The 24,913-nt window shown below is 52.6% G+C and overlaps 1 protein-coding gene across 6 annotated transcripts in view; it reads right to left on the reverse strand.

Moving 5' to 3' along the window:
* Nucleotides 1-24,913, reverse strand: part of FRMD5 (FERM domain containing 5) — a 283,379-nt gene that overhangs the window by 4,462 nt on the left and 254,004 nt on the right. For 4 of the 6 annotated variants that reach the window (XM_044980463.1, XM_044980460.1, XM_044980462.1 and 1 more), the window contains exons 9-13: nt 23,689-23,752; nt 22,659-22,750; nt 14,625-14,699; nt 13,692-13,760; nt 11,229-11,335 (exon numbers count right to left, since the gene is read on the reverse strand). In XM_044980463.1, the coding sequence (XP_044836398.1) occupies nt 11,229-11,335; nt 13,692-13,760; nt 14,625-14,699; nt 22,659-22,750; nt 23,689-23,752 (407 nt within the window). The remainder of the gene's footprint in view (nt 1-11,228; nt 11,336-13,691; nt 13,761-14,624; nt 14,700-22,658; nt 22,751-23,688; nt 23,753-24,913) is intronic. The other 2 variants (XM_044980464.1, XM_044980461.1) reach the window with 1 other exon arrangement.

Below are 24,913 nucleotides of genomic sequence, written 5' to 3' on the forward strand. Positions count from 1 at the left end.
TCAGGCCACAGCCACAAAATCCTGAGAGCAAGACGGGGAGCTGAGACGAGCCAGGCTGCCATTGTGTCCGTGGTCTGGAAAGGTGCCAGGTACCAGTAGCAACCTTCAGGTGACAAAGTTTTCTGGGCTAGTGAAGATAAATGTCTTGTGCAAGAGAATTCCGTCAAACACACCTTCGCGCTGTCAGCAGCTGCACAGGGCAGCGCACGAGTATTGTGTGACCAGTTTAACCTGCATCGCCCCCGGTAGGGCGTGGAGAACTAAAGCACTGATTAATGTCTCCAGGGAGGTGCTTTAGGGTGATAATTGGAAACAAGGGCAATAAAAGCTTGATTCAGTGCAAACCGCCTCGCTCCTCACGCTGCAGGTGGTATTTGGCCAGCAGCGAGGACTGAGCATGATGCTGTACGAGATGCAAGGAGAGGAAGGGCAGCAAAGCCAGCCACTACTGGGTCTTTGGCAGTGGGGTGCCCCATCGTTTGTGCAAGTCACAGTCTGTAAAGCAGTCGCCCTTGAATAGTCCTGCTGCTTGATTTAGCTCATACACTATTCTCCAGGGGACGGATTCTACTAGGCCCCAGCAAAGGTGGCGGCGGCGGGGGGGAGAAGGCCTTGCATGGTGAGCAGTGTAATTACTCTTTGGAGGGGCAGTGGCAGAAAATGCACATCCTGTGCCAGCAGTGACTCCCCAAATCCTGGCTTTGGAAAGGATTTCCTAGCAGCTGCCTCCCACTAATGACATCAGGCTTGTGCCTGCTGCAGATACGGGCAGGCCGTAGGCATCGGCTTGCAGGCACGGCACTTCAGGAACACGAGAACCCCGCCATTGCTTTCTGCTGAGCGAGGGGCTCAGGTTGTGTGCCAGTAGCAGCAATCCCAGTAACGAGGGGACAGCCTGATGTCTGTACGCTGGGCCAGACCATTAGCTGGGGTAAGTTTGTGCCACTGGAGTCAATGGCGCCATGTGATTTATGCTAGCTGAGGACCAGACCCTAGGTGTTGCTTTCTCAAAACACTGCAACTTCCTAGCAGCACAAAACTGCATAGAAATATAACCACAAACCCTGCATGTCCCCAAAACCTGTCACCTGCAGGAGTGGCAGCCACGCTAGCAAAGCCACCACGCACGTGGCAGGATGAACTTCCAAAGGGATGTTTTAGAGTTTTTGTTTTTAACAGAAAAATTGTCGACACTGGTAATTTTGCCTTTAACTTTGGCCGTGTCAGTATAAATGTTATGAGAACATACTGCACAATGGTTGCAGAAAAGATGAAGCAGCTAATTTCAGCTGGGGCTGAAAGTAATGAGACATGCATTCGGTTTAGTATTTCTGTGCAGTAACCACAATCTATGTTCTAAAGCTATGCAATCAACTTGAGTTAAAGTGCCGCAACTAACCATACTTCTTCACTGTGCCCCTACAAGAAGGTGTTACACCCAAAGACAAAATAATTCTTGCTCATGGAAGCAAGGATCCGTGAAGTGGATTCTCCTCCTTTTTTAACCCTTTGCTCCTGCCTAGGCTCCAACCTTCAAGTGACTCAAACCTGCCACCGGAGGAATGCAAGTCCTGGCCTACATTGTGGCAGAGAGAAGAGCAAGTTGAACTAACAGGGATCTTGTCCATGTTTAGTTTCTATAATTCATGAAAATCCTTTCAATTCCTATGAGACTGTGTACTGCCCCCCTTACTTTCTGCATTGTAGCATACAACCCATAATAACGGATGGAACGCAGGTTTTGGGAGGAAAAAATCCCTACTGGTCTTCAGTTCTATTCAAACAGGTGTGACCAGCTTGGGTCTGCAGGGCTGAGCTGGAAATGGTGCTAGAACAGCCTCTCTTTCAGCACACGAGCTCCCTGGCGCCGAGCGGCAGAGTCGCAACATACGACAGCAAAAATGGAGGAAGAACCATTTACTGTTCTCAAAGCCTGACGAACGGCTTTGGTTCCCTTTTGAGGCAAAGGGTTCAGCTGTGTGACCGTGTGCACATGCCCACGCTCGCATACATGGCTACAGCTCTGATACCAACACCGTCAGGCTTGTGTTGGGACATTGAGCACACACAGCGTTTTCAAAAGGGAACCTTGGTGCAGCAGCTTGGCCTGATTAAATCACAGCCACAATCACCCGCCGTGTCATTTCCATCCACCCAAAGACTCGTAACATACTCACTTCACAGCACACCGAGAATACCATCTATCAACGGCTTAAATAAATGCCTCTTACAGTCAGTCCCCGGCATTTAACCATAACGTGCTATGCCACGGGCCCTGCAGTACTAGAGTGCACGGCCGGGGCTGATTAAACGCGAGTGACGCGTCCAGCCACTCACTCCATTTCTACAGCCTTTGAATTAAGTGGACTAAAAGGCATTTTTAAACGTTTGTGTGAGGTGAAGGAGGCGTTCGAACATGATCATGATTTCTAGGTTTGTTTCACATTTAGCTGCTCGTATTTAGGCTACTGCGTTGTTGACCTTCCTGTGGCTGGTTGTCTGCAACACAGTCACAAACATCCCTAAATGTGTTTGCACTAGTCACACACTTCAAAACTGGGGGCCTAAAGTTAGCTTCCTTGGGCCATATTTAGATACCTGCGCATCCAAGGGCCGCGCACGCAGCCGTGCTAAGTGGTTTCAACAGGGCGTCAGTGAAACCATTTCAGCTCTAGTAACGTACGCAGCAGTACTACAGAATACAGCCCTTGCAGCAGGCAACGTGAGCCAGCAACGGCACTTACAAACATTAAACAATTAAACATTAAACATTTAACATTCATCACCCCGGACAGGCTGGAGGGCACCTGGCAGGAGTTGCTGACCCACAGTAGCTGACCCACAGTAGCTATCCAATAGCACAGAGCAACACTGCCACAGCTCAGGCCAGGCAGCGCCACGTGTAACAGCAGCAGGAATTTCAGCAGGTGTAATGCAGCTAATGCTCTTGGCATTGGGCCGAGCCAAACACCCCTCCGTGTCTGACAAATGCCCTGGGGGTCTTTGATGGTCACCACCCAGCACCATTTAGGGGAAGTGTGGGAGGGGCCTACACGTGGATGAACTATAAAACCTAACACGGCCAGTGCACTGGTTTAAGCGGGACGAGTTAAGCCTGGCACCTCCTTCAGCAGCCCCCAGCTGGCCCTAGGGGTGTGTCCCCCAGCACTGACAAGGAGCTTAGCTAGAAGGGCCTAGCTGAGGCCATCAGCTCATTTCCCAGAGCCTTAGTGTGTGACCAGCCCTCCGCTGCCACTGCCAGCGGGCCAGGCTTCAGCCGGGGCAGCAGCGGGCCCGTTAGCGGGCCCTGCCTGAGTCTGTTTCTGAGGTGTGATGTCAAAGGGGCCTGCTGGGCTTTGCCCCTGGCTGGGAGGTGGTGGGTGTGGGCGGGAGGGGGCTGTTAGAACATGTTTCTGGTAAGACACTGCGGGGGGATGATGTCTGTGTCTTGTGCCACAGGAGAGCCCATGCTAGTGGCCCAGACTAAGTGAAATGATGTGGATGGGCTTGAGGCAGGTGTTTGAGCTTTAAAAGCATGTGGTTGCCTTTCCTCTGGTGTGCAACCGATTAAAAAACCCCCCATGTCCGCTATCGGCACCGTAGCCTTCTGAGAAAGGGCAGGGGGTGGGGCGGGAGCACCCCCCCCCCCCGGCCACTCCTAGCCCTGGTCGAGGGTTGGCCCCAGCCTCGGGCCCTTACCCCGTCCCCATTCCCCCGCGCCCAGAGCTGCGGCCTGCTCCCCGTTTGGGGCCCACTGCATTACAGACAGGGCCACGGCTCAATGCGTAGGGCAGGGTTTTAGCTGTCCCGCACCTACCCCCTGCTTCAACATGCAGGGGACGGTGCAGTTACTCCTGGCACTCTGGGCCCCATATGTGACTGGCCACCCTACGTCCACCAGTGGCGCAGGGGAGGTGGCACAAGCGCCACCCCCCTCTTGCCCCATCAGCCCTGCAGCGGTGCCTCGGGGTGGCCAACCTTCTACGCCCACAAACCCCAACACCCTTGCCCTGTCCTGCCCCTTACCTGAGGCCCTGCTCCCCCGCCCCCATTCTCACGCTCTCTCACCCTCACTCACTTTCACCAGGCTACGGCAGGGTGGTGGGCTGCAGGCGAGGGTCTGGGGGCAGCACGCCTGGAAGCGGCTGGCATGGCCAGCTCCTAGGCATAGGAGCTGGGTACACTGCCAGCACCCACAGGCACCATTCAGGCAGTGGAGTGGCAGCACAGGGCCTGCCTGTCACTGGACCCTTACTGCTGGCAGAGCCCCTGACAAGCCGCACGCCCACGTGGGGCACCCAGCTTTAGCGCTTTGAACTCTGGTCCCTTCCTGCCCCATGGACACACACACTGGAGATGCCCCGGCTGTTCTCCCCCACCCCCATAACCACCCATAGGAGGAATCACTGCCATAGGGGGAAGGCAGCCCCTATGAATTGAGGCTGAAAAGGCTTTGTGGGGCAGCTCGGGCCCCCGGCCCAGGCAGCGATGTCGCCTGAGGAACAAGTGCAGTGGGATAATAGGCTGCTGCCCGCTTAAATTCCAACCCACGGGCTGGCCGTGCAGGTGGGGCAGCGAGGGCGTAAACCCCACTCCCTCCCGCTGCACGACACACGGCCCAGCGCTGCCTGGGCCGCTCGAGCCATTCGTATGCGCACCCGAGGGGGGCGTAAGTCAAAACCCAACGCCCCAGCTCGCTGCCTGCAGCGCCAAGCCCCGCACTGAGCTCGCTGAGAGAGTACCTGAGGTCGGGGGGGGGGCGCGCGGGGGGTGCCTCCAGCGTCCCCATCCAGCGACACGCAGGCAGCGCCTGCCGTCAGGCCCCCGTCAGTGCGAGCCTGCTGTAGTGCTTAGGGAGGGTATAAAATGGTCCTAGCCCCTCTACAGCATTGCGCACGTGCCGTAGGTATGTGTCAGCTGCCCAGGCACAATACTGTGCCACAAGCCTGCCCTTTAAAACAAGGCTGAGCGACTGTCCTCGGGCCTTAACAGTCGACCTCCTCCCCGCCCCCCACCCCACCCTACCCCCCGTCCAGTCTAGACATTTGGGAAAGACACGTCGGTTTCCACCACCAACCTTAACTCCACCCCACCCCACCCCCGCCTGCTGGAGCCCCTCTCTAGCGCCCGCCTGAAGACAAATCGCCCTCTGCTGTGGCTGTGAATTCCAAGAGGGCAGCCGTTAAGCTGTAGCACAACAGCCGCCCTCAGGTGGTGCTGCTGCAGCGCGACAGCCCCAGGCCTGTGGCACAGGGAGGAAGACGGTTCTGCTATCACCGGGCCTGTGTGTGAAGACGCTGGCTGCTAAGGGCATGAGCTCAGCACACTGGTTGCCCACAGGTGGTGGGCCGGGATGGACGTGCCGCTGGGAGTAGGCTCCATAGCATTGCCTAGAGCTCACATGGGGAAATTCCCTGCTGGGCGGACGGGACAGCTTCAGGCTGACGCAGGACTGGCATAGTGCCTGGGTCTCGTAACAGCCCCTCTGCCTAGGGCTGCATTTCCTCCTCAGCAATAACAGCGAAAAGTGCCCCGTCCCCATCGTGCCCCTTGGCACGTCCCCTGCCCGCGACTGTGGTAAGACGAGAACATGATAATTTCAGGAGCGCTAACACTGCTACCGTTTCCCCCGGAGCGAGCAATCACCAGCACTCTCACCACCCCTTGGGTCGGGGCTGAACCTGCTTTCAGCCAAGTGTGGAATCTGCCCAATCATTTTTCCAGCTCCTGGATTCCCTTGAGCTTTTCCAGCTCTCACGCTGAACAACTTCCTGAGTACGCAGCCTCCTGAGCCTACTCATTTTAAAACGAATGCCATGATCCAGGAGGCATTTGCCCACCACCGCCTGACGACATGCAGGAAGGCTCCGCGCTAAGCACAGCAGAGCAATGGAAGTGTTCTCACCATGACAGGTATTTTTGCTCTAATGTTTATGCAGGCCAATCCCCAGTCTGCAGCCATGAGCCTTGCTGGCAGAGGCAGCGCATTCGCTAACGACTGTCAGCCGCTGCTGGAGACTTACACAGCCAGCTTTGCGTTTTCTACTGCTGCTGCCCATCACCCTGGTGTCTGAGCACCTGCAAGTGTCTGAACGAGCACGCCGTATCCATAAACCCCTGCACTGGGGCCCTTCCTAGTCAATCCCCCCACCATCCCTCCTGGCTCTTCTCTCTAAAAGAGACTGAGCTGAGCCACCAGCTCCAAGCAGGCCCACTTCTGGGAACGGCTGGAGCCAGACGTGACCCTGTGGTGCAGGCCCCTGCTGTGGAGAGCGCAGTAAAAGCGCGGGAGGGAAGACAGTGTTGATTTGAACCAGGAGCAAGGGTGCCCATTCCTCTCCCCACCCGCCCCGAGGCCTGGCTCTGCGGGCGGGGAGCAGCGTGTGGTAACGCCAGCTCTCAGCGCTGTCCGGCCAAGCTGAGCAGAGACGTGGCCGCTAGTTACCTGGTGTGAGCACGTCGTGCTGGTCCCGTGGCACGGCGTGGGCGAAGCCGGGGAGGAGAGGTGAGGCACCAAGCACTTTGCCCGGCAGCCGGGGGCCCCGGCTCAGCACTCGCACCGTCACAGCCCGGGAGCAGTGGTTGATGATCCGCAGATGGACGGTAACGTTCGTCTTAATCTTTATCAGACACTTCGCCATGGTGGCCGTGGACTAGCCCCCTTCCTGCAGCCGCTCCGCTCCCCCGCGCCCAGCAGCAGGGCACAGCCCAGCGTGGGAACGGGGCCGCCGCAGGAATGCACAGGGCGAGGGCTGCAGCCACTTCACCCAATGGCAGCAGTGACGTGCGTGACTGGTGAGCTGAGCCTGGAGCCAGCGCTATTCTGGGATGCCATGTCGCTACTGGTGCCGGGCTGAAGTGAGAGTGAGGAAAGGCAGCTGCAGCCTGGAGGCTGGTCAGACTAATGGTGTTAAATGCTAGTGATTTAATTCCCTGCTTGCTTTGCAGTTCAGCCGTCTGTGGCACATCTGGCCGTGCTACCGCACTAAGTCCTGGGCTCCTGGGCTGACCCCCCTTCCCCGCCCCTCAGCACAATCTGAGAGTCACCGTATACAAGCCAACCCTTCCCCTGCCCTGGGACCACCCCCACGCTACTCAGCACCCCCTGGAACAGGAGGGGGCAAACGTTTTGGCCTGAGGGCCACATCTGGGTGAGGAAATTGCAAGGGCCATGAATGTAAGGCTGGGGCAGGGGGTTGGGGCGCAGGAGGGGTGTGGGGTGTGGGAAGGGGGGTGTGGGGTGCAGGAGGGGGCTCAGGGCACGAGGTTGGGGTGCAGGAGGGGTTCAGGGTGCAGGCTCAGGCCTGGTGCTGCTTACCTCGAGTGGCTCCGGGGTGGCAGTAGGGCTAAGGCGGGTTCCTTGCTTATCCTGGCCCCGCGCCGCTCTCGGAAGTGGCCGGCACCACGTCCCTGCGACCCCGGGGGATGGGGGCAGAGGGCTCCACGCGCTGCCCTCACCTGCAGGTACCGCCTCCCAAGCTCCCATTGGCCGCGGTTCCCCATTCTCAGCCAATGGGAGCTGCAGGGGGAGGTACCCGCAGGTGAGAGTATCCAAGGGGCCGCAGGGACGTGGTGCCGGCTGCTTCCAGGGGCGGGACAGGGCCAGGGCAGCCAGGGAGCCTGCCTTAGCCCCGCGGCGCCACGGGGGTGACAATCCAGCCCGTAGGCCGTAGTTTGACCACCCCCTCCCCTAGAACGCGATATGGGCCCAATCCTGCCTCCACTGAGGACAGTGGCTACAAGGGGGCGGGACGGGGCCCTGCAATCGTGCTGCCTCGGAGCTGGAATACTCTGGCTTTTGGGAAACCCCGAGGCACAACAGCCTTTCCCGTAGGAGGCTCTTTCTGCATTTGTGCCAGTTCTGTGCGCCAGCCTGTTTAACAAGGGCTTTCTGCATCTGCAGAGGGGACTAGCTTCCCGACGCACGGCACCGGCACGCAGCTGAGTGCAGGGCTGTGCTGGGCTTGTGTTTCCCATGGAAAGTGTTATTTGGGCTAGGCCACAGCGATTGGCAGGAACCCTGCCCAACACACCTGCTATCCCCTGGGATTTACACCACCTGGCTGCTGTCTGGGAAGGAAAGGGGCTGTTTGGCCAGGATGCCAGAGAACAGCTCTGTCTGTCACTGGGAAGGGCTGTTTTCAGTCAGCAGGCAGATATTTAAGTGAAGCCGATAGACTTAGCAATGGTGTCGCTTTCAACAGCAGGAATCTCTTCGCTGCCCAGAACTCCCACTGAGCATCTGGGCATTAGTGACAGCGAGTCAACCGTCCCTATGTTCAGTTTGATTTGAAAGCTGCCACTAGCTATTGCAGCCACGAGCTTTGCAGTGATGGGGAGCCCTGCGAGACTCCCCGCCTCCCCTCTGCACAGGGTAAGTTATCAAAGGGCTGCCTGGGGAGTATGGAGGGGGGGGTTAGTCACACACCTCTCATCCCCCTTAGCACAGGTACCCAGGCTACAAGGCGGTGCATGCGTTGAAAATGCAGGGCTTCTGTTCCAAACCGTCTCCTCCCGCCCCTGCCAACCAACCGCTGGGAGACAGCCGAGCACTGACGAGCTGTTTGCTAATGAATCGGCTTTATGTACGTGGAAGCATTAAAATAAAACAAATTCCTTGGCTGCTGAGGCTACTGGGGCTAAGGTCTGGTTCTTAAGCCCCAGCCTAAGGTTGGGTGCACAAGGCTCTCTTGGCAGCGGGAGCTCCCAGCAGCATTCGGGCTAGTAAATATGACCTGGCCCAGCCTTTCGCCCAGCCAGGGAGCCACCGCTCTCTGAAATGGGCGGCAGAGAGCAACGGTCTGGGCAGGGTAAGGATGGTGGGCGGGGAAGGGGGCGTTATCACTGCCCAGCCTGCAGCCTACACAGGGATTCTGTCTCTGCAGACAGGCTGTGAAGAAACCCAGGAAATTCCCAGGCCACCGGCTTGTTACACAAGGGCTAAGACTGTAAATAGCTACCAGTCACCTTAAGAGCAAGCTTAACCCACACAAACGTTAGCCTGACAATTCAAAACCCATTGTTCTTATCTGGCTTTTAAACGAATCTCCGAAGGAACCTGGGAATGAAGGTCCCTAGGCAGCCGAGGAGCCAGGGCCTGATTCTGATCTCACTTCCACTGGCGTAGCGCTACTGTCTTCCTGGGAATGACGCAGGATCTGCCGCCATAGGAGATCAGCATCAGGCCCCCGGCCACACTTTCAGCAGGCCGCCGTACCTGTGTTCAGACGTGAGTGCATAGGAGAATCTCCCTGCCTGTGAGCTGTATGGCATGCACAAATGCAGGTTTTGTGTGTGCAAAACACAATCACAGATGTTCCGGATACAATTAAAGGAGGGTCAGTGACACTGTGTCACAAAGAGCCTGCTCTGTGCGGGCCGCAGCATCGCCTGTTGGCCAGGTTTAAAATGAAAAAGAAGTTTGTATTTCATGGAATGCAACAGAACTCCCCAAATCACTGGAAGACTTCCCCTCCTCCAGCTCAGAAACAGCCAAACCAAGGTGATTATAAATGTGGGGGAAGGGGAGAAATATTCCCTGGCCAAGTCCTTGTGTGTCTAGTTTCAGCCCTGAGGAAACTTTCCTGGCTGAGTGATGAACCAGGCGCTGAGAAATGGACCTCATGCCAGATTGCTGCTGGACCCTGGATTAAAGCAGGCCCAGCCCATCTCACCCCCTCAGCCCCAGGCTCTCCTAAAACCTTCACTTTCCTTGTCAGAGCAGAGCAATCAAGTTCCGTTCGTCACTAGAACAACTAAGGAACAATCAGCAGAGCAGGTTCCATGTGAGACCAGCAGGAGGCCATGGTGGGGCGTCAGGGGGCATCCGCTTCCCCTGGCGTTCCACAGCCCCAGGGCCTGAGAGCGGCAATGCTGATGGGTGGTGAGCGAACACCCCTGCCCCGTGCAGCCCCCCGCAAAGGGGAGTGAGGAGACGGGACTGTTCAGAGGAGGAAAGGTTCTTTGGCTCTCCCAGCTCCAGCCACGGTGCAAGTTTGCTGCCAGAACTGAAACAACTCACTCAAAGTGACGAGAAACGCGATTCATGTCTGTTACACAAGGGCCACCTCTCTGCTGTGGAGAGAGGCCCAGCTAGCTCGTTAACATGGAAACTCGGGTGTGTATTTCATGGTCCGCGTCACACCTTTTATTCCCACTCACCCTGATGCTCACGGCTAGGCAGGTGTAGGCTCAAAGCACGCACTGTAGCCGGGCATCACTGGCACAATCCGGGCAGGGACATGGGGTTTTCCCCACTACCAGGCACCGAGGGAAGCCAACTCCCTGGAAGTTGTCGGGGGCTACAAATATTTGATCAAATACCAATTCAAATTGCTTGGGCAACGTTCCTCCCCCTCTTCCATTCACTCTCCTCAAATATTCTAGTGAATGAGTTTTCCTGCAGGAATGGCCACGGACACGGCGATTTTGGAGGAACCTTAGGGAATATGTACCAAAAGCGCCTTTTAACTAATACAAGCGAGAAACCACAGTGGAAGCCTGAGTCTAAGAAACATCTGCATCCAATCAGGGACCAGGACACAATCATGTGATCTATATGTCTACTCAAAACTAACAAATACATTTTGAATATCAAATATGCACAATAAACTTCTCGTGAACCACCGACAGGCTAAGAATCATTTGCAGAAAGTTTTTGACAGATAATCTGAAATAGCAAATATCTCTGAGAAATTTGAAAGCTGTTCGCAGATAATCACAAAGAGAAGCAGCAGCTAAATCAGATGGCCATATTACTTGCTATGAATTGTTCACTCAACTCTGCTTATAAGAAGCTATAAACTCATTTCTAGGGAGAATTCAGAGTTAATTCTAGGTGAGTGGCATTAAAACCCAGGCCTCAGGTACTTCCAGCTAGGTGCACTGCCATAAAATACAGGGGACAACTCGGCTACACATTTCATCTAGGCTCCGCTGTGCAGACTTGCTACAAGCCAACAATCCTGTCAATATACAAGAGCTCTATGATTTCTGGACTCCTAGGTGATTTCTTAATGGAGGTGAGCCACAAATGAGTGTGCAGCCGAATACCTCTGCTCTCAGCCAGGGGATTCTCTGCTCGAACTGGCAATGATTCCATTCGGGGGGGACCAGAACATTAAACTAGCGGAAGCATCATTCCCTGCCCTCTGAGAGGGAGGAGAATGGGACTGGAACACCGCGAATGCATGTAAACCACAGCCAGAGTTCTCCGTGCCCCAGCTCACCTTCCATGATGGATATGTGAACAGCTCTCCTTCGAGTCCTGGGGACACTGCTGAGCCTTGGCCCGTGAGTGATGGAAGGGCAGCTGCGGCTAGGAACCAATCCTGCTCTGTAGAGAAAGAAACGAGATGAGCACGACACCAGGGACTAGCAAAAGGAAAGCAAGCGAGAGGCAGATGAGCCAGGCAGCTGCTCTCTCCTTAGCAAGCCGTGCAGGACTCGGGTGCAGAGCCCTCAGACCAGGCCTGGAGAGCCCAGATGCAGGATGTGGGCACCCGCAGCTTCGTGTTTGGCTTCTTTCCTGACCTCTGCAGGGTCTGGATGCTGGGAGCTGAGAGGGGTGTTTCAAACAAGTATTTATCTCCCCTCCCCCACCCCCCAGCACTGGCGTCCCCCCACCTCATCACACCAGACAGAAAACAACCTCCTTACAAAACTGCAACGGACACGAGTCTCTTCCAGAGATGTGCAAAACTACGCAGGCCCAGCAAACCAAGGCACCTTGTCTGCTCCCCAAGGCACAGAGCAATCCTGGCTCAGGAGGAGCAGGCCTGGGCGCAGCAGACGTCTTCGAACTGCTGCTTGTTCAGCCCCGTCAAAAGCACGGGAATGACTGGGAGCAAAAACTCCACTCTGAGCTTCTGGTAACAGAGCAGCCGTGTCTCTGCAGAGATACAGGCAAAGCAATTCTCCCCCAGAGCAAGCAGCTCTCCTTGGCCGGCAGTGCTGGGGAGGCCTCAGCTGAGGCTCAGTGATGGCTGGTAGGAAAAGAATAACCCATGAAAATATCAGCAGACACGTTTAGCAACAGCTGGATGGACACACGGACATTAAATCAGTGAGTTCGCTTGCCACGATGGCTTTGAGCTACAATCCTTAGCCCTCCTCAGGCCAAGCTCTCCGTGTAGTGTTAGACTAGACTAAAGCTGAGTCAGGTGGTCTGGGTTCTAGTCTTCTAGGAGCAGCAAAGGCAGATGCTGGGGAAACCTTCTGCCTGGTGCACATAGTGCACAGAGGGCGGTTGTGACCCACGGGTGTAAGGCAGCTGAGAAGCAGCTTGCAGGTATCAGATATATTATATTTTGGGCCCTACCAAATTCACGCCCATTTTGGTCAGTTTCACCATCATGGGATTTTTAAAATGGTAAATTTCATGATTTCAGCGATTTAAATCTGAAACATCACAGTGTTGTAACTGTGGGGGTCCTGACCCAGAAGAGGCTGTGGGAGGATCACAGGGTTATTGTAGGGGGTCGCAGCGTTGCCAGCCTCACTGCTCTGCTGCTGCTGGCGGGGCGCTGCCGGCAGAGGGTAACAGCGCACGAAAGCACCCAGCAGTGGTGGGAAAGGCTCACAATGTTGGGAGCTGTTAGGAAAGGCCTAGAAAATAAGACCGAAACGATCCTAACCCCCATATAACCCCGCTCTGAACACTGTGTCCAGTTCTGGCTGCCCATTTCCAAAAGGACAGAGTGGAGCTGGAAGAGGTTGAGCAAGGGGACGCAGCAGCTTCCATATGGGAGAGACTATAACGACTCGGGCTGCTCGGCTTGGTAGAAGGACCGCCAGGGGGCTGCCAGAGGGCTGGACAGTCATGACTGAGGTGGAGAAAGTGCACAGAGAAGTGTGATTTGCCCTTCTCCCACGATACAAAAACTAGGCACCACGTGGTGAAATGAACAGGCAGCAGGTTTAATATAAACAAGAGACAATACTTTCTCCACACAATGGACAATTAACCTGTAGAACTCACTGCCATGGGATGCTGTGATGCCCTAAAGTATAGCTGGGTTCAGAAAAGAACTAGGTAATTTCATGGAGGACAGGTCCATCAATGGCTATAAGCCAGGCTGAGCAGGGATGTGACCCCAAACCTCTGACTGGCAGAACCATCTCTCTCCAAAATTGCCCTGTTCTGTACGGTGCCCCTGAAGCTTTGGCACTGGCCACTGTCGGAAGACAAGCTACGGGGCTAGATGGACCATTAGTCTCACCCATTATGGCTGTTCTTATGTCCTTAATGGCAAAACTTACATTGACTTCAATGGGGCCAGGATTTCCCCCGCTGTCTAGTCACACCAGCAAAGCTCATTAGCAATGTATGGGATCTGAAGCCACTGGGATCTGAAACCCCACACTCAGCCGAAGAATCCAACCCCAATGCTAGCGCTGCCCGAGTACCAGACTGCAAGAAGTGCTCAGTGTGACCGTAAGATGAAACAGAAGTGAACCAGTTTCCTTTCCAGCTAACAATGCCCTTTTACTACCAACCTCTGCTCAGGAATGGCACCCCAGTGATATGCACCCTACTCGTGCAGGAAGCAGCTTGAAAGAGCACTTGCCACGCTCTGGCTGATTACAGGATATTCCCAACACTTCAGGCAGGACTGAAATCAAGGTGAGATGTTGTAGATCAATGCACCTCGTGTCCACGACTGTGCTATGAAGTTGCTGATGGTACTTACCTGTGAATTTCTGGGGGCTCCCTCTTGATCTTGGCACTAGATTCCATCACTTCTTTTGCAACTCGGCCACTGCAAGTGGTTCAAGAGCAGAAACAGGGCAAGAACTGAAAAAGCATTCTGGCTACTGCCGAGATTCTTCTACTGCTTTGATAAACAGTCACCCCTTTGCCCTCGCCCTCCATAACAGTACATCCTTCAACAGAACTCCATACCTACCCCAGTCTCACACACAGGAACCGAGCGCTGTGGGCAAACAGCCTCCGAGCGAGAGGGAAAGACAGACATTTACTAAAAATGAACAGGTTTGGGGTTCCAGAAGGGCAGCAACCCTTTCGGTCACGTCCTGTTCGGTCGGTCAGTTCCGCCTCCTGGAATGCCACGTCCCACGTGAGTGGAATTTAATTCTCCTCTGATGTGTAGGATTCTGATCATCAAACCACAGGGGCCACTCCACACTGACGCACGTGTGCGTGAGAACAGAATTTGGCCCAGCCTCTTTACAAATCTCTAACGCTTGGCTGCATCCCACACTTTGATCGCTCATTACAGCCTGCTAAAATTCAGCATCTCAACTTCTGCGTCAGATGCAGGAAGAAACATCATCTTTTAGTAACTGGGATGTTTCAACACATTGTTGTATTTTTAAAAATCAGCTGCAATTTTCTCTCTCTCTCTCTCTTTTTTTTTGGTCTGTTGAGGTAAGAGGGGTGTAAGGGATAAAATCAGGAATAATATGTAGCAAAATAAAACAAAATCCAAGGAAATCTACCTGGAAAAGCTTTGATACAAAAGTCTCCTGCGACAAAGGAGTCTCTTTTCAGAAAGACATTCAGAAAAATCTTGTATTTAAGCAGTCAAGAAGCTGCTACATCCACCACCCAGAGGAGCGTCTGAAAATATATCTAGTAACTGCTACTTACTGTCATTATTTACCTGTATCGGAACCGGCTTCCTTTAAAGAACAAGTTGCTGCTGGATACTGTGCGGACCTGGCTTGACTTCTCCAACCTGAAACGACACCAAGAACATGGAGAACCCTCCACAAACGGGTCGGGCTGCGGCAGGTCAATGCCTATGGATGTGACACGGCTCGCTGGCCATGTTTTATCAAGAGCGGCAGCCCTGGCCTTTGGGATGCAGCTGATTCGATTAAACGATCGACCAGTGCCCATGACAGATAGCGCCTTCCCTGCCGCGGCCCCTACCCCGCATTCTCAGCTTCCAAACTCAGGTGCCAGCAGAGAGCAGGACCCTGAAAAACTCTCCAAAATCCACACACGCACTCAGTGAGGGCGTTAGGATCTGGACAACACCAACTGCCATCAAACAGGGAGCGGTTCTGAGCACCCCCAGCCCCCCGGGAATCAGGCCCTTCAATAGACAGTAACACCGTGTTACTTGCAAACGCAGCTGAAATGTGCCAGTCTGCTCTGCTTGTTCAAAGCCAGCTCCCTCCCCGCATCCCTGGCGTGCTGGAGCATGGCGCTGACGGCAAACTGTTAGTTCACTTGTGACACAGGGCTCAGCCCTGAGCTCGAGGGAAACAGCCAGCCCACCTCATTAACACAGCCCTGAATGGTAACCGTGTAACCCATGGCCCAGAGACCCTGCCACTCAGGGTGGGCACCGATGCCTTCGGGGTCACTGCAGCCCCACAGCACTGTACGTGCCACACCGGCACACGGGCACGGTGTGACCGGACTGTCCTCACACCACAGCGACACAGTCCCTGCCGCAGACGTTCACTAGAACAGCGCACAAAGGAGGCAACTTCTCAGGGGCGTAGGGACGACCCAGGCACAGCTGGACTGTGCAAGCTGTTAACAATAGGGGTCGAACCTGCGCTGCTGACAGGGAGTTCTGCTTGCCCAAGCGCATTACAGCCACACCTGTCGGGAAAGGGCCGATCAAACACGTCGTCAGCTTGCTCCCTGGCTGCCTGCAGTGGCCGTGTTCTGGTCAGAGCTGGCCTGGGAGAACCCCCCTCACACGGGGGAGCTGTACAACCGCCTCCTCCCACACCTGGCACAGGGGGGGGGCGTGGGAACGTCCCCAGAAAGGGAGGGGTGGAGTGGCGCTCCGCTACACCTAGCCTCCAGGGGCACAAACCGGAGCAGGTCCCACCCGAGAGCCCGCTCCCTGCAGCCCTCGCCTCTCAGTTCTGCTCAGGCACGGGGAGAATCCGGCTCCCTATCCTCCCCACCCCCCCGAGCAAACTTACTTTGGGCGCAATCCGCTTCCCAGCACCTAGCCCAAGTTACTGCGATGAGCTCTCCAGGGACCGGGGGATCCCTGCATCGGGGCGTGCACACTGCTCCCATGGTCTCGCCCCACAGCAGCAATGGCAGATGCACTCATGCAGTGCTGGGTGCACCCTCCAGGCCTCGCTCGTCTGAATTCTGAGCCCAACCCCCACTGCAGGCAATGCTCACGGAGCCCGCATGGAACTGCACCACCCTTCCAACCCATTCGGGAAGCCACACGGTCCTGCCACATCTGGGTCAGTCAGAGGAGCTGGCGGGGGGATTCACTATGAACAGGAATGGGCACCACACCGGCTCTTCAATCTACTCCCCATGGCACGAGAGGCCACCCACACAGCCGCCACGGCGCGGGAAAGCCGCACAGCTGGAGGGCTCTGCTCTTCTGGTCCATGCATATTTGGGGGGGGGGGAATGGCGACCTTTTGCAGGTTTTTGCCCCAAAGCAGAACTGCTCTAGAGTGAAAAACTGCGAAATCAACACCAGCATCCTGATTTCAGGACATTTCCTGAAAACAGGCAATATGAATGGAGGAGAAATCAACACCCCCCTCCTGGATCACGTATGAACACGCAGGAAGTGCTGTCCACGGAGAAAACAGCTAGTCTACAAAATGGCCTGTACAGCAAATAACCCTTTCATTGTGCCGCTGGAACCTGAGGAGCTGGACAAAGAAATGCCAGCACTAGCCTGCCTGGGAGTTTAGTTTGTTAGTGATGTTTCTATGGCTTCTGTATGTAGCTGTCTAGTGAGCCCTGGAACACGCTGAAGGGTTGCTGCCAGCTTATCTTATACCCACGCTTGTCAGGGTGGGGTAGCTTGTGGGACATCCCCATACAATGACTCCAACTTGAAATCCTTTAACTATCACTATCTGTGACCTCGATTAACCCCAAACCATCACAGGCAAGGAACTGCCCAGAACAATGGGCCGATCCCAGGAGATGCTGAGCACGTGCTGAGACCCTGCAGCTCCCACCACCTCAGAGATCATTTGCAGCTGCTCGGCTCCTCCCAGGACTGGGCCCAAGTCTGCTCGCAGGACAGCCCTGCTATTAATGGAGTTTCGCTGTCACTGTGATGTCTACAGGAGAGTCCACTGCTTTAGCACAAAGCTGGGTACACGCTTTCAGGCAACATTACTGAAGTGTTTTCAGGATGTTCTCGTGATGGAGCTTACTGGAAACGCAGCACAGCACAGTGACACTGGTGCGGTCGCAGGGCAACGAATGCCTTTTCCCGAACCGCTGGCCTCACCACTTCTACAGCGTGCAAGGAAGGGACCGCAGCCCGTGTGGGCTCCCTGACACACAGCATACCTGGGCAGGCCTGCCCCTCCGCCTTTCGCTACCCCTTCCCCGGGGGAACTAACAGCTGATTTTACTCTACTGATAACTGGTTTGATTGAATTGATTGAACCTTTGTAGTCAAAACTTTTTTCCACTGAAGGAGGTGGGTTTTTCCACCTTTTTACTGACAGAAGCAGAAGATTACATTTTTCAGGCTTTGTCCATCACAGATGGAAAATGTTCTATTTCAATTACTGAACAAACATTGAATTTTGACAAAAGAACCAAAACTGCGTGAAAAAATTCATGGACATAAAATTTTTCTTCCTTCTCTTCCAAACAATTTTCACAGAATGTTCAAAATCCATTTTTGTACCAGCTCCAGTTACAATCAGGAACAGCCCTGACCTGGAAACTTAAATCCAACCCTCCGTCCTCACCAAATGTCAGGAATTTGAATTCCCAGGTTCCATCCCATCCCTACAGGTTCTGGTGCAGATCCAAAGGTGGGAGGCATCTGATTCAGGCTGGAGATAACACGTGACCAGCCCAAGATGGCAGAAATCTCATAAGAACAGATGATCTCACGACAGCTGCACCATTCAAGGTGGCTTTTAAGAATGTCATCACTCTGTTGGGTGCCCTCAAACCCAGCGTCCGACCCCCATCCTGCGAGCACACTGCTGCACCTGCCGGCTCTGAACAATCCCATTAACCCCCAGAGCTACTCCTACAATCAATGTATGTTAACGGGATTGCTTGTGACAGTACGCAACATGCTTGGCAGAAAGCATGGGCAGGATCAGGCCCCACATCTAAGGTGGATGAGGATACTGCCTCTTGCCCCCAATCCTCTTACAAGAAAATGGTAACTGGAGATGGGGCGAGGAGCTGTCGCTCGGCAGGGAGTCTGCACATCCCCGAGCTAGCACTATGTGATGAGCTCCAGAAACAGCTCCAGCTATTTGTGGCTTATCCTCCTGGCAACAGCAGCTCACGAGGGAGCGGGTGGAGGCGAAGAGCCAGTGCTCTCTGGCAGCCACGTTCCTTTCATTCTCCCATTCTCCAATTGCTCTCACAGCTCTGACCAGATGTAACTTTTAGCAGCAGCAGCGGACAGGAGTCGGACACTGACTGAGAATGGTAAGGAGACAGCTGAGCTACAGAACACAGTGAGCTCAGATAAGTAGCTTACACAGGACGGTAGCACAGAACGGGAAGGACGGCTAAGAGCTGGAGTTCTAATTATACCTATTCACACCCTCACATCATTAATACTGTACCTCCCTCGGCGACCTGACACATTTCCTCAACGTTACCCAAGCACCCGAAAAGGCCTATTACAATGAGCTGCTCTTTAACCCTTTAAGGTGCAGCCCTTTGAAAGAGAACCTGAGCTCAGACAGCATCGCCAGCGCAATGGGTGCCCGGAGGAGGGAGATGTGGAGGGTCTTTTTTAGGTGGCGATGTAGGAATATTTAAGGCGAGAAGTTATAACTAGAGAAATGCTGGTGGAGGCTTGAGTGCCCCCAGCTGGCCACTGGCGGCATTCTGCCACGCTGCGCAGCCACAGATACGGCAGGACACAATGAACACAGGCACCACACGTCATCAGCAGGGCAAGCCAAGAACACTGCATCCCACGAGACAAGTAACAAGATTCGGTGCTTGGTTTCTGCGCGGACTGAAACTATCCAGCATATTAAGATACTTACCAGAACCTCGGATTGGGAGGATGCTAAGCACACAGATCATGCACTCCCTGAGGCAGCTTGGCACCTTTCTGGATGAAATACATCAAAAGCCCTGAGGGATGACACCACTTGCTCCTCAGACAGCCCAGGAGAATCCAGCATTACCCCCACTGAGCAGGAAATACACACTGCAGCGTGAATGAGACCACGGTCCGTTTGAATGGACGCGTAATCCACCTGTTATTCACCACCATTATTAGTCATAACAAAAAGTTGTAAAGCAATATAGCAATTTCATTTCATGTTCATGTAATGAGACATGAGACCTGCTGATTGCAGCGGCTGATTGCAGTATTCCCAAAGTGAATACATTACACTTTATCTTACGTCTCACTGATTAAAATAAAACTCATTACAAAGTACAAAGCAGTCTATTTTTAAGTAAAACAGAAAGCCGTGTGGTGAAACCAAAATGTTCTATCTGATGTCTTACTGATTTATAGATAAGTGACTTCTTTGATACCCTGACTCTTTCAAGATCAAACTAATTAATCAAAAGAAGAAAGGAACAGAAAACTGACCTATTTTCCCAAACAAGCATCCCAGGAGTTCCGGTTTTGTAAAGGTGCAACAATTTCTACCCTAAAGGCGTCCCCACTTTTCAGCCCCTGACGGGTGCTCTCCCTCTCCGCTTTGGAAACAAGGAACGTCTGTCTGGGAGGCTCTGAATTTGGCGACAAAGCACTGTACATTTATGTCACAGGACTGTCATTCTTCAGTTGTATACTGAATGGTTTTGATTTCACCCAAGAAAGCTGACACAGTACGATCCCTGGTTCTTCCAACAGCTGCCCTGTCCTCGCCAATGCAATTTCAGAAACTCTCTTTGGGACAAAACTAATGACAAATGCTTGAGTCCTGAGATAATCACGTACAAAAGAGCAATGTGAGACGGACTAGCCCAGTGCTCTGCAGTCTGCTCTGAGGAGTTCACTTTACAAACTCCACGTCAGGTCATTGGGTGGGAACTCAGTGGTGCACCGGGCTCATGCTGCCCCTTTGCCTGGGGCTTGTTCCATCAGTGGAAGCTGCCTGCATTCATTCAAGGGCAGAGCTGGGCCTGCATCATTTCACAGCCAAGGACCCGAGACTACAGGTTTTACTGAGAACGTGCGTTAAATCCCCACCCGAGACTAGGTCTATAAATTAAAGGCTGTTCTATCTGGCTGGGGACTGATGCGGCTCCTCACCGTAACAGCTGAGTGCCTCGCAATCTGTAACGGGTTTTATCCTCACAAGTCCCTGTCGCTCCCTATAGTACAGTGGTTCCCAAACTTTAACAACCTGTGAACCCCTTTCACTAAAATGTCAAGTCTCGCAAACCCCCTCCTAAAAATGAATATTTCCAGGGATTTTCTCCTTTACCTGAGTATAAACGATAAAAGCAGTGATCTCGGAAAGATAACATTTGTTTTTATGACATACTTATTACACACTATTTAGTATTAATTATTTATCATTACAGTCTTTTTATTACGTTATGAAAACGGCAACACTCTTCCAAGATGTCTCTTTCGTAGCTTGTATCACTTTGAACAAGCCTGTTATAAGACAAGGCTCCTACGTTTCATCAAGGGGTATCAGATGTGAAACAGCAGGAAGGTATTTAAGAAGCCAGCTCAGAGTTCCTCCTACACAAGCATTCAGGTCTTGAGCAATCCAGGCAAACAATGCTCATTACAACAAAGCTTAAACTTGTTCTTCATAATAATTTAAAAAACAATACTAGCTGCCCATTTAATTTAAAAAACAGCAAAAAATATCCACCTCCCTTTCCATGTCTTATAAGGAGTCTTGAAGTTTAAATCTCCTCAGTGTGATAGAGATGCTGGCTTTGATCTGCTTAGCTCTTGGAAGTTCAGGGGCTCTGTGCTGTTGACCCTGAGCTGCCTGGGGAATTTTTTCCTGAGAACCCCCTGTAACATTTCATGAACCCCAGTTTGGGAACCACTGCTATAGTACAGATGGGAACTGAGGCACAGAAAGATTAAGTGACTTGCCCGTGGTCAGACAGGAAGTCTGTGGCAGAGATAGGAACTGACCCTGGGTTTCTGGAGTCCCAGGCTAGTACCCCGCCCCCTACATCATCCTTCCTTCTCTGTTCAGACGGGAGAAGGGCCTGAAGTGTCCCATCATGGTCAGGAACACGTTTCTTTCAGTTCGTCCCTCTGAGCTGCATTTGCATCAGATGCCTCAAACTTTCTGATACATAAAATCAATACAAAACAGAGAGATGCCACAGGCCCGATTCTCTGTCCTTCCTCTGCCTTTCATGGTGCTGGGCTTAAAGCAGCCGTCGGGCAGGAAATGAGAACAGGGTGGGGGCGGGGATCCAGGGTGTGTGGATCTGGAGATCCCAGCCAGTGGAGCGGGGAAAGGGAGCTGTTAACCCCCAAGGGAAGCTGTTTCACTTTGTGCCAGGGGCCGGGTCACCCTCCAGCACCCCTATGGTCAGTGGCTTGGAGTCACTGAAGCCCCAGCCCCTGTCTCCAGGTGTGCGGGCACAGCTCTGGCACCACTGAGGAGCTGTCCCGTTTGTTATAAGCAAGGACGTGCCTGATCTCTCTGCACGGGGGAGGTTTAGCGCTGTATTTGCTGTAGCCGAGCACTCAAAGGCAGGCTCTATCAGCCCGTGGGTCGCACCCCAAACTGGGTTGCCAGAATGTGTCAAGGGGTCCCCTGGGAGGCTGGGAAGTTGGGTCCTGTCCCCAGAGGGGTGGGAGGACATGGGCTGGGGGGTTGCAGCGCCTGCTCTACACTGGCTCCTGTAGCTCCGGTCCCGGGGGGCAGGCTGGGCTCAGGTTGGACCTAGCCATCCCTTGGTCGTGATGATGGGCGGGGGGGGGCAGCCAGGCCAGACTTGGTCTCTATCCGCTGTTTAGCGTTAAAGTTTTAATCTCCAAACAATTAAAGTTTTAATTTCCTGACTGAACTTTTATGGCTAAGCAATGAGCAGTGGAAGTTTTAAATGCTAGGCACTTGGCTGCATTCCCGAACCAGGAAGGGGACAGGGAAGCTCCCAGTCTGATGCGTAGGCACCTTGGCTGATGGCAGACCTGCTAATCATTATTTTTTTTATTTAGATGCTCTCGTGCCCTGTGACACAGGAGGCAACCCAGGTTGTCCACCTCTAGGGCCACGTTTCTTGCTCCATTACAGTCTATTTCCATGACAGCAACATGGTTTTCGTATACATCATCTGTTGTCCTCCTCTTGCCTGTCTTCCACCAGGTGTAAAGCCTGTCCAAGAATACAGGTTTTCTCCTGGGGCATCCTAAGCTACCAGTGTGTCCCTCGGGTGGCGGATGAGAGAACCCCAAACACAGTATGGGCTGTTCCAAATGTATTGAACAAGGAGCCATGGACCTATGGTTGTGTGTCAGGCTAACCACCCATCCAGATTAAAAAAACCTCACAGCTATGGAAAACCCCCTGAGATCTGCTAAGATCCAGCAGAGCAGGAATCCTTTCCTCCAGAGGGAGGTGAGACCTGGGTGGAGGCATGGAAGGAGCTGGTTTGGATTTGAATCGGATTCTGTGCTGCCTTGATGTTATAATCACATGTTCATACAAGGTCCGTTGCTATGTGGGATTGTACCTGCCCACAGAAAACGTACAGTGTGAAAAATTAAAAAAAAAACCCTAATAATCTTTGTACTTACTTGTAAAAAGCTTGGTTTTCTATCCCACATTTCCAGAGGTGCTTGCACGCTTCTGGTGTTGGAGCAAAATAAGTAAGAGCAATTTTCTTTTCCTACAAAAAATTCCACATGGAAACAAGTGAGTGTGGTTAGCAGGTGGTATGTTTACAATCTGCAGGGCAGCTGAAATGAAAACAGCTCATTTATTACACCACAGAACATGGAAGAATGTATCTGACTGACTGACCCGACTGGAAATATGTCTGATTTCCACTGGTAAAGACCCAATTAACTGATGCTTGGTTCATCCATATTCCTGTGTATCCAAAAATATATATTTAAAAATGCACAGGGATTAGCTATCTCCCATGTGCTGTACTGTACGTAACCCATTTCAGAATGGAAATGTGCACACCCATTTAGCTAAGCAGGTCTGACTGGGATAACGTGGCCCTGAGAAATAACGCCCCGAAATGCAGTGGGAAGCCCCCTGTCCTGAGCAGATGACATGGATATTGAACTGGATGCCACGCTACGAGATACCTGGATGGTCTGACCCGTGTAGAGCTGCCCTGCCAGTAAAGTATTGGCACTTGCCTGCATTGGTTCGGAACCCGGACTACGTACACCTGAGTGTCAAAGCGCTATCATTGGTCCCAAAGGCCATTGCCAGAGCTGGGTGTCTTTTTTAAATACAGGTCACAGCCTTCATTTTTATTTTGTAAGTAAGGGCTGGATCTTGCTCTCCTTGGAGCCAACAGAGATCAGACCCTAACTGTGTGATTACAGAAGGCGGCTGCAAAGCAGAAATAAAATAGTTATTACTTAGTCCTGCCTTGAGTGCAGGGGACGGGACTAGATGACCTCTCGAGGTCCCTTCCAGTCCTACACTTCTCTGATTCCATGATTAAATGCAGCTTCTTAGTTCAGGAACAGACTTCTGGAGCTGTGTTTATTTTTTCTACCAGACACAATAGCAAATGTTTAATATTTGAGGCAGAAATAAAGACTGTACCTAGTGAGCACTGAAATGATGAGAAAATCCACTCACCTCTTTCTGACTTACATATAAACAGAATGTCTTTCCTTCGAATTTCATTTTGGCTACCTCGTTCCTAAAATTACAAAACCACGTATGTAACAGACATGTTGCTCATCACCCATCTCACTCTCATTAATGCAGAACCCACACACAGTGGAATTGGATCTGGTAATATGCACAAATTAAGCCAAATTGTTTGTATAAAACGCAAAGTTAATCACTAGACTATTTTCAGAACAGTAGTTGGAACAGTGTCAAAGCCACATTTTTCAGTTTGTCTGAAGTGTAACATAGTGATAAGAGGACTCCTGGCTCATAGACAGTGGCTGGAAAGGGGAACGTCTCGGGATGGAATGTGATTCGCAGGGGAACGTCCAGGAGTCGTCTGAGAACTTTGCTTATATATGTGCATTATCTGGATGAAAATATCAAATATAAGATACCACACTGAGCTGATGAGGCCAAAATTTGAGATACAGCGAAGAATGAGGAACAATGCAACCAGATTCAGAGGGTTTGGGGGGTCTTTCAGGTGACTGGGCCAATACATGGACAATGCAGTTTAATGTAGACAAATGTAAAAAATAATAAGTCTGGGGCAACAAACCAAATATAGAGAGTACATATTACATGGAACAGTCATGCAGCGTACTGACCAGGAAAGGGGTTTAGGGGTTATTGTAGAAAAATCCTTGAAGCCATCAGCCCAGTGTGTGGCTGCAGTAAAAAAGGCAAACAGGATACTGGGATGCATCAACAGTGGGATAGAATACAAAGCAAGAGAAGTGATACTGTAAGTGTACATTGCATGGGTTAGATCTTAGCTAGAACACTGCGATGGGTTTAGTCACCCTTTCAAAGGAAAATACCATTGCCCTGCAGAGGGCAGAGTTCAGAGCGCCTAGAGTTAACGTACTGGCAGCATTTAAGAGGACTCCCTCTGTGTAACAGACACGTTGTGCATCTGTGAGGCAGGTGGGGTTTGCATTTACACGGCATTTTCATTTCTGTTTATGGCATTTTCCGGACTACTTACCAATTAATGCTTAAGAGCATGAATATTCTATGTTTGTGAGACACTTCCGATGGCTCATGCAACAGGCTAATCAGGCAAATTGCACCAGCAAACCCGCTTATGTGCACAACCCAGGTAACTGCATGCCTAGCCATGCATTCACAAACGTTGTTACCAGGATTTGTGTGTGCAGTCGTCTGACTGCACATGCTAACATAA

The sequence above is a fragment of the Mauremys mutica genome, chromosome 11 (assembly GCF_020497125.1).
Source record: "Mauremys mutica isolate MM-2020 ecotype Southern chromosome 11, ASM2049712v1, whole genome shotgun sequence".
Taxonomy (NCBI): Eukaryota; Metazoa; Chordata; order Testudines; family Geoemydidae; genus Mauremys; species Mauremys mutica.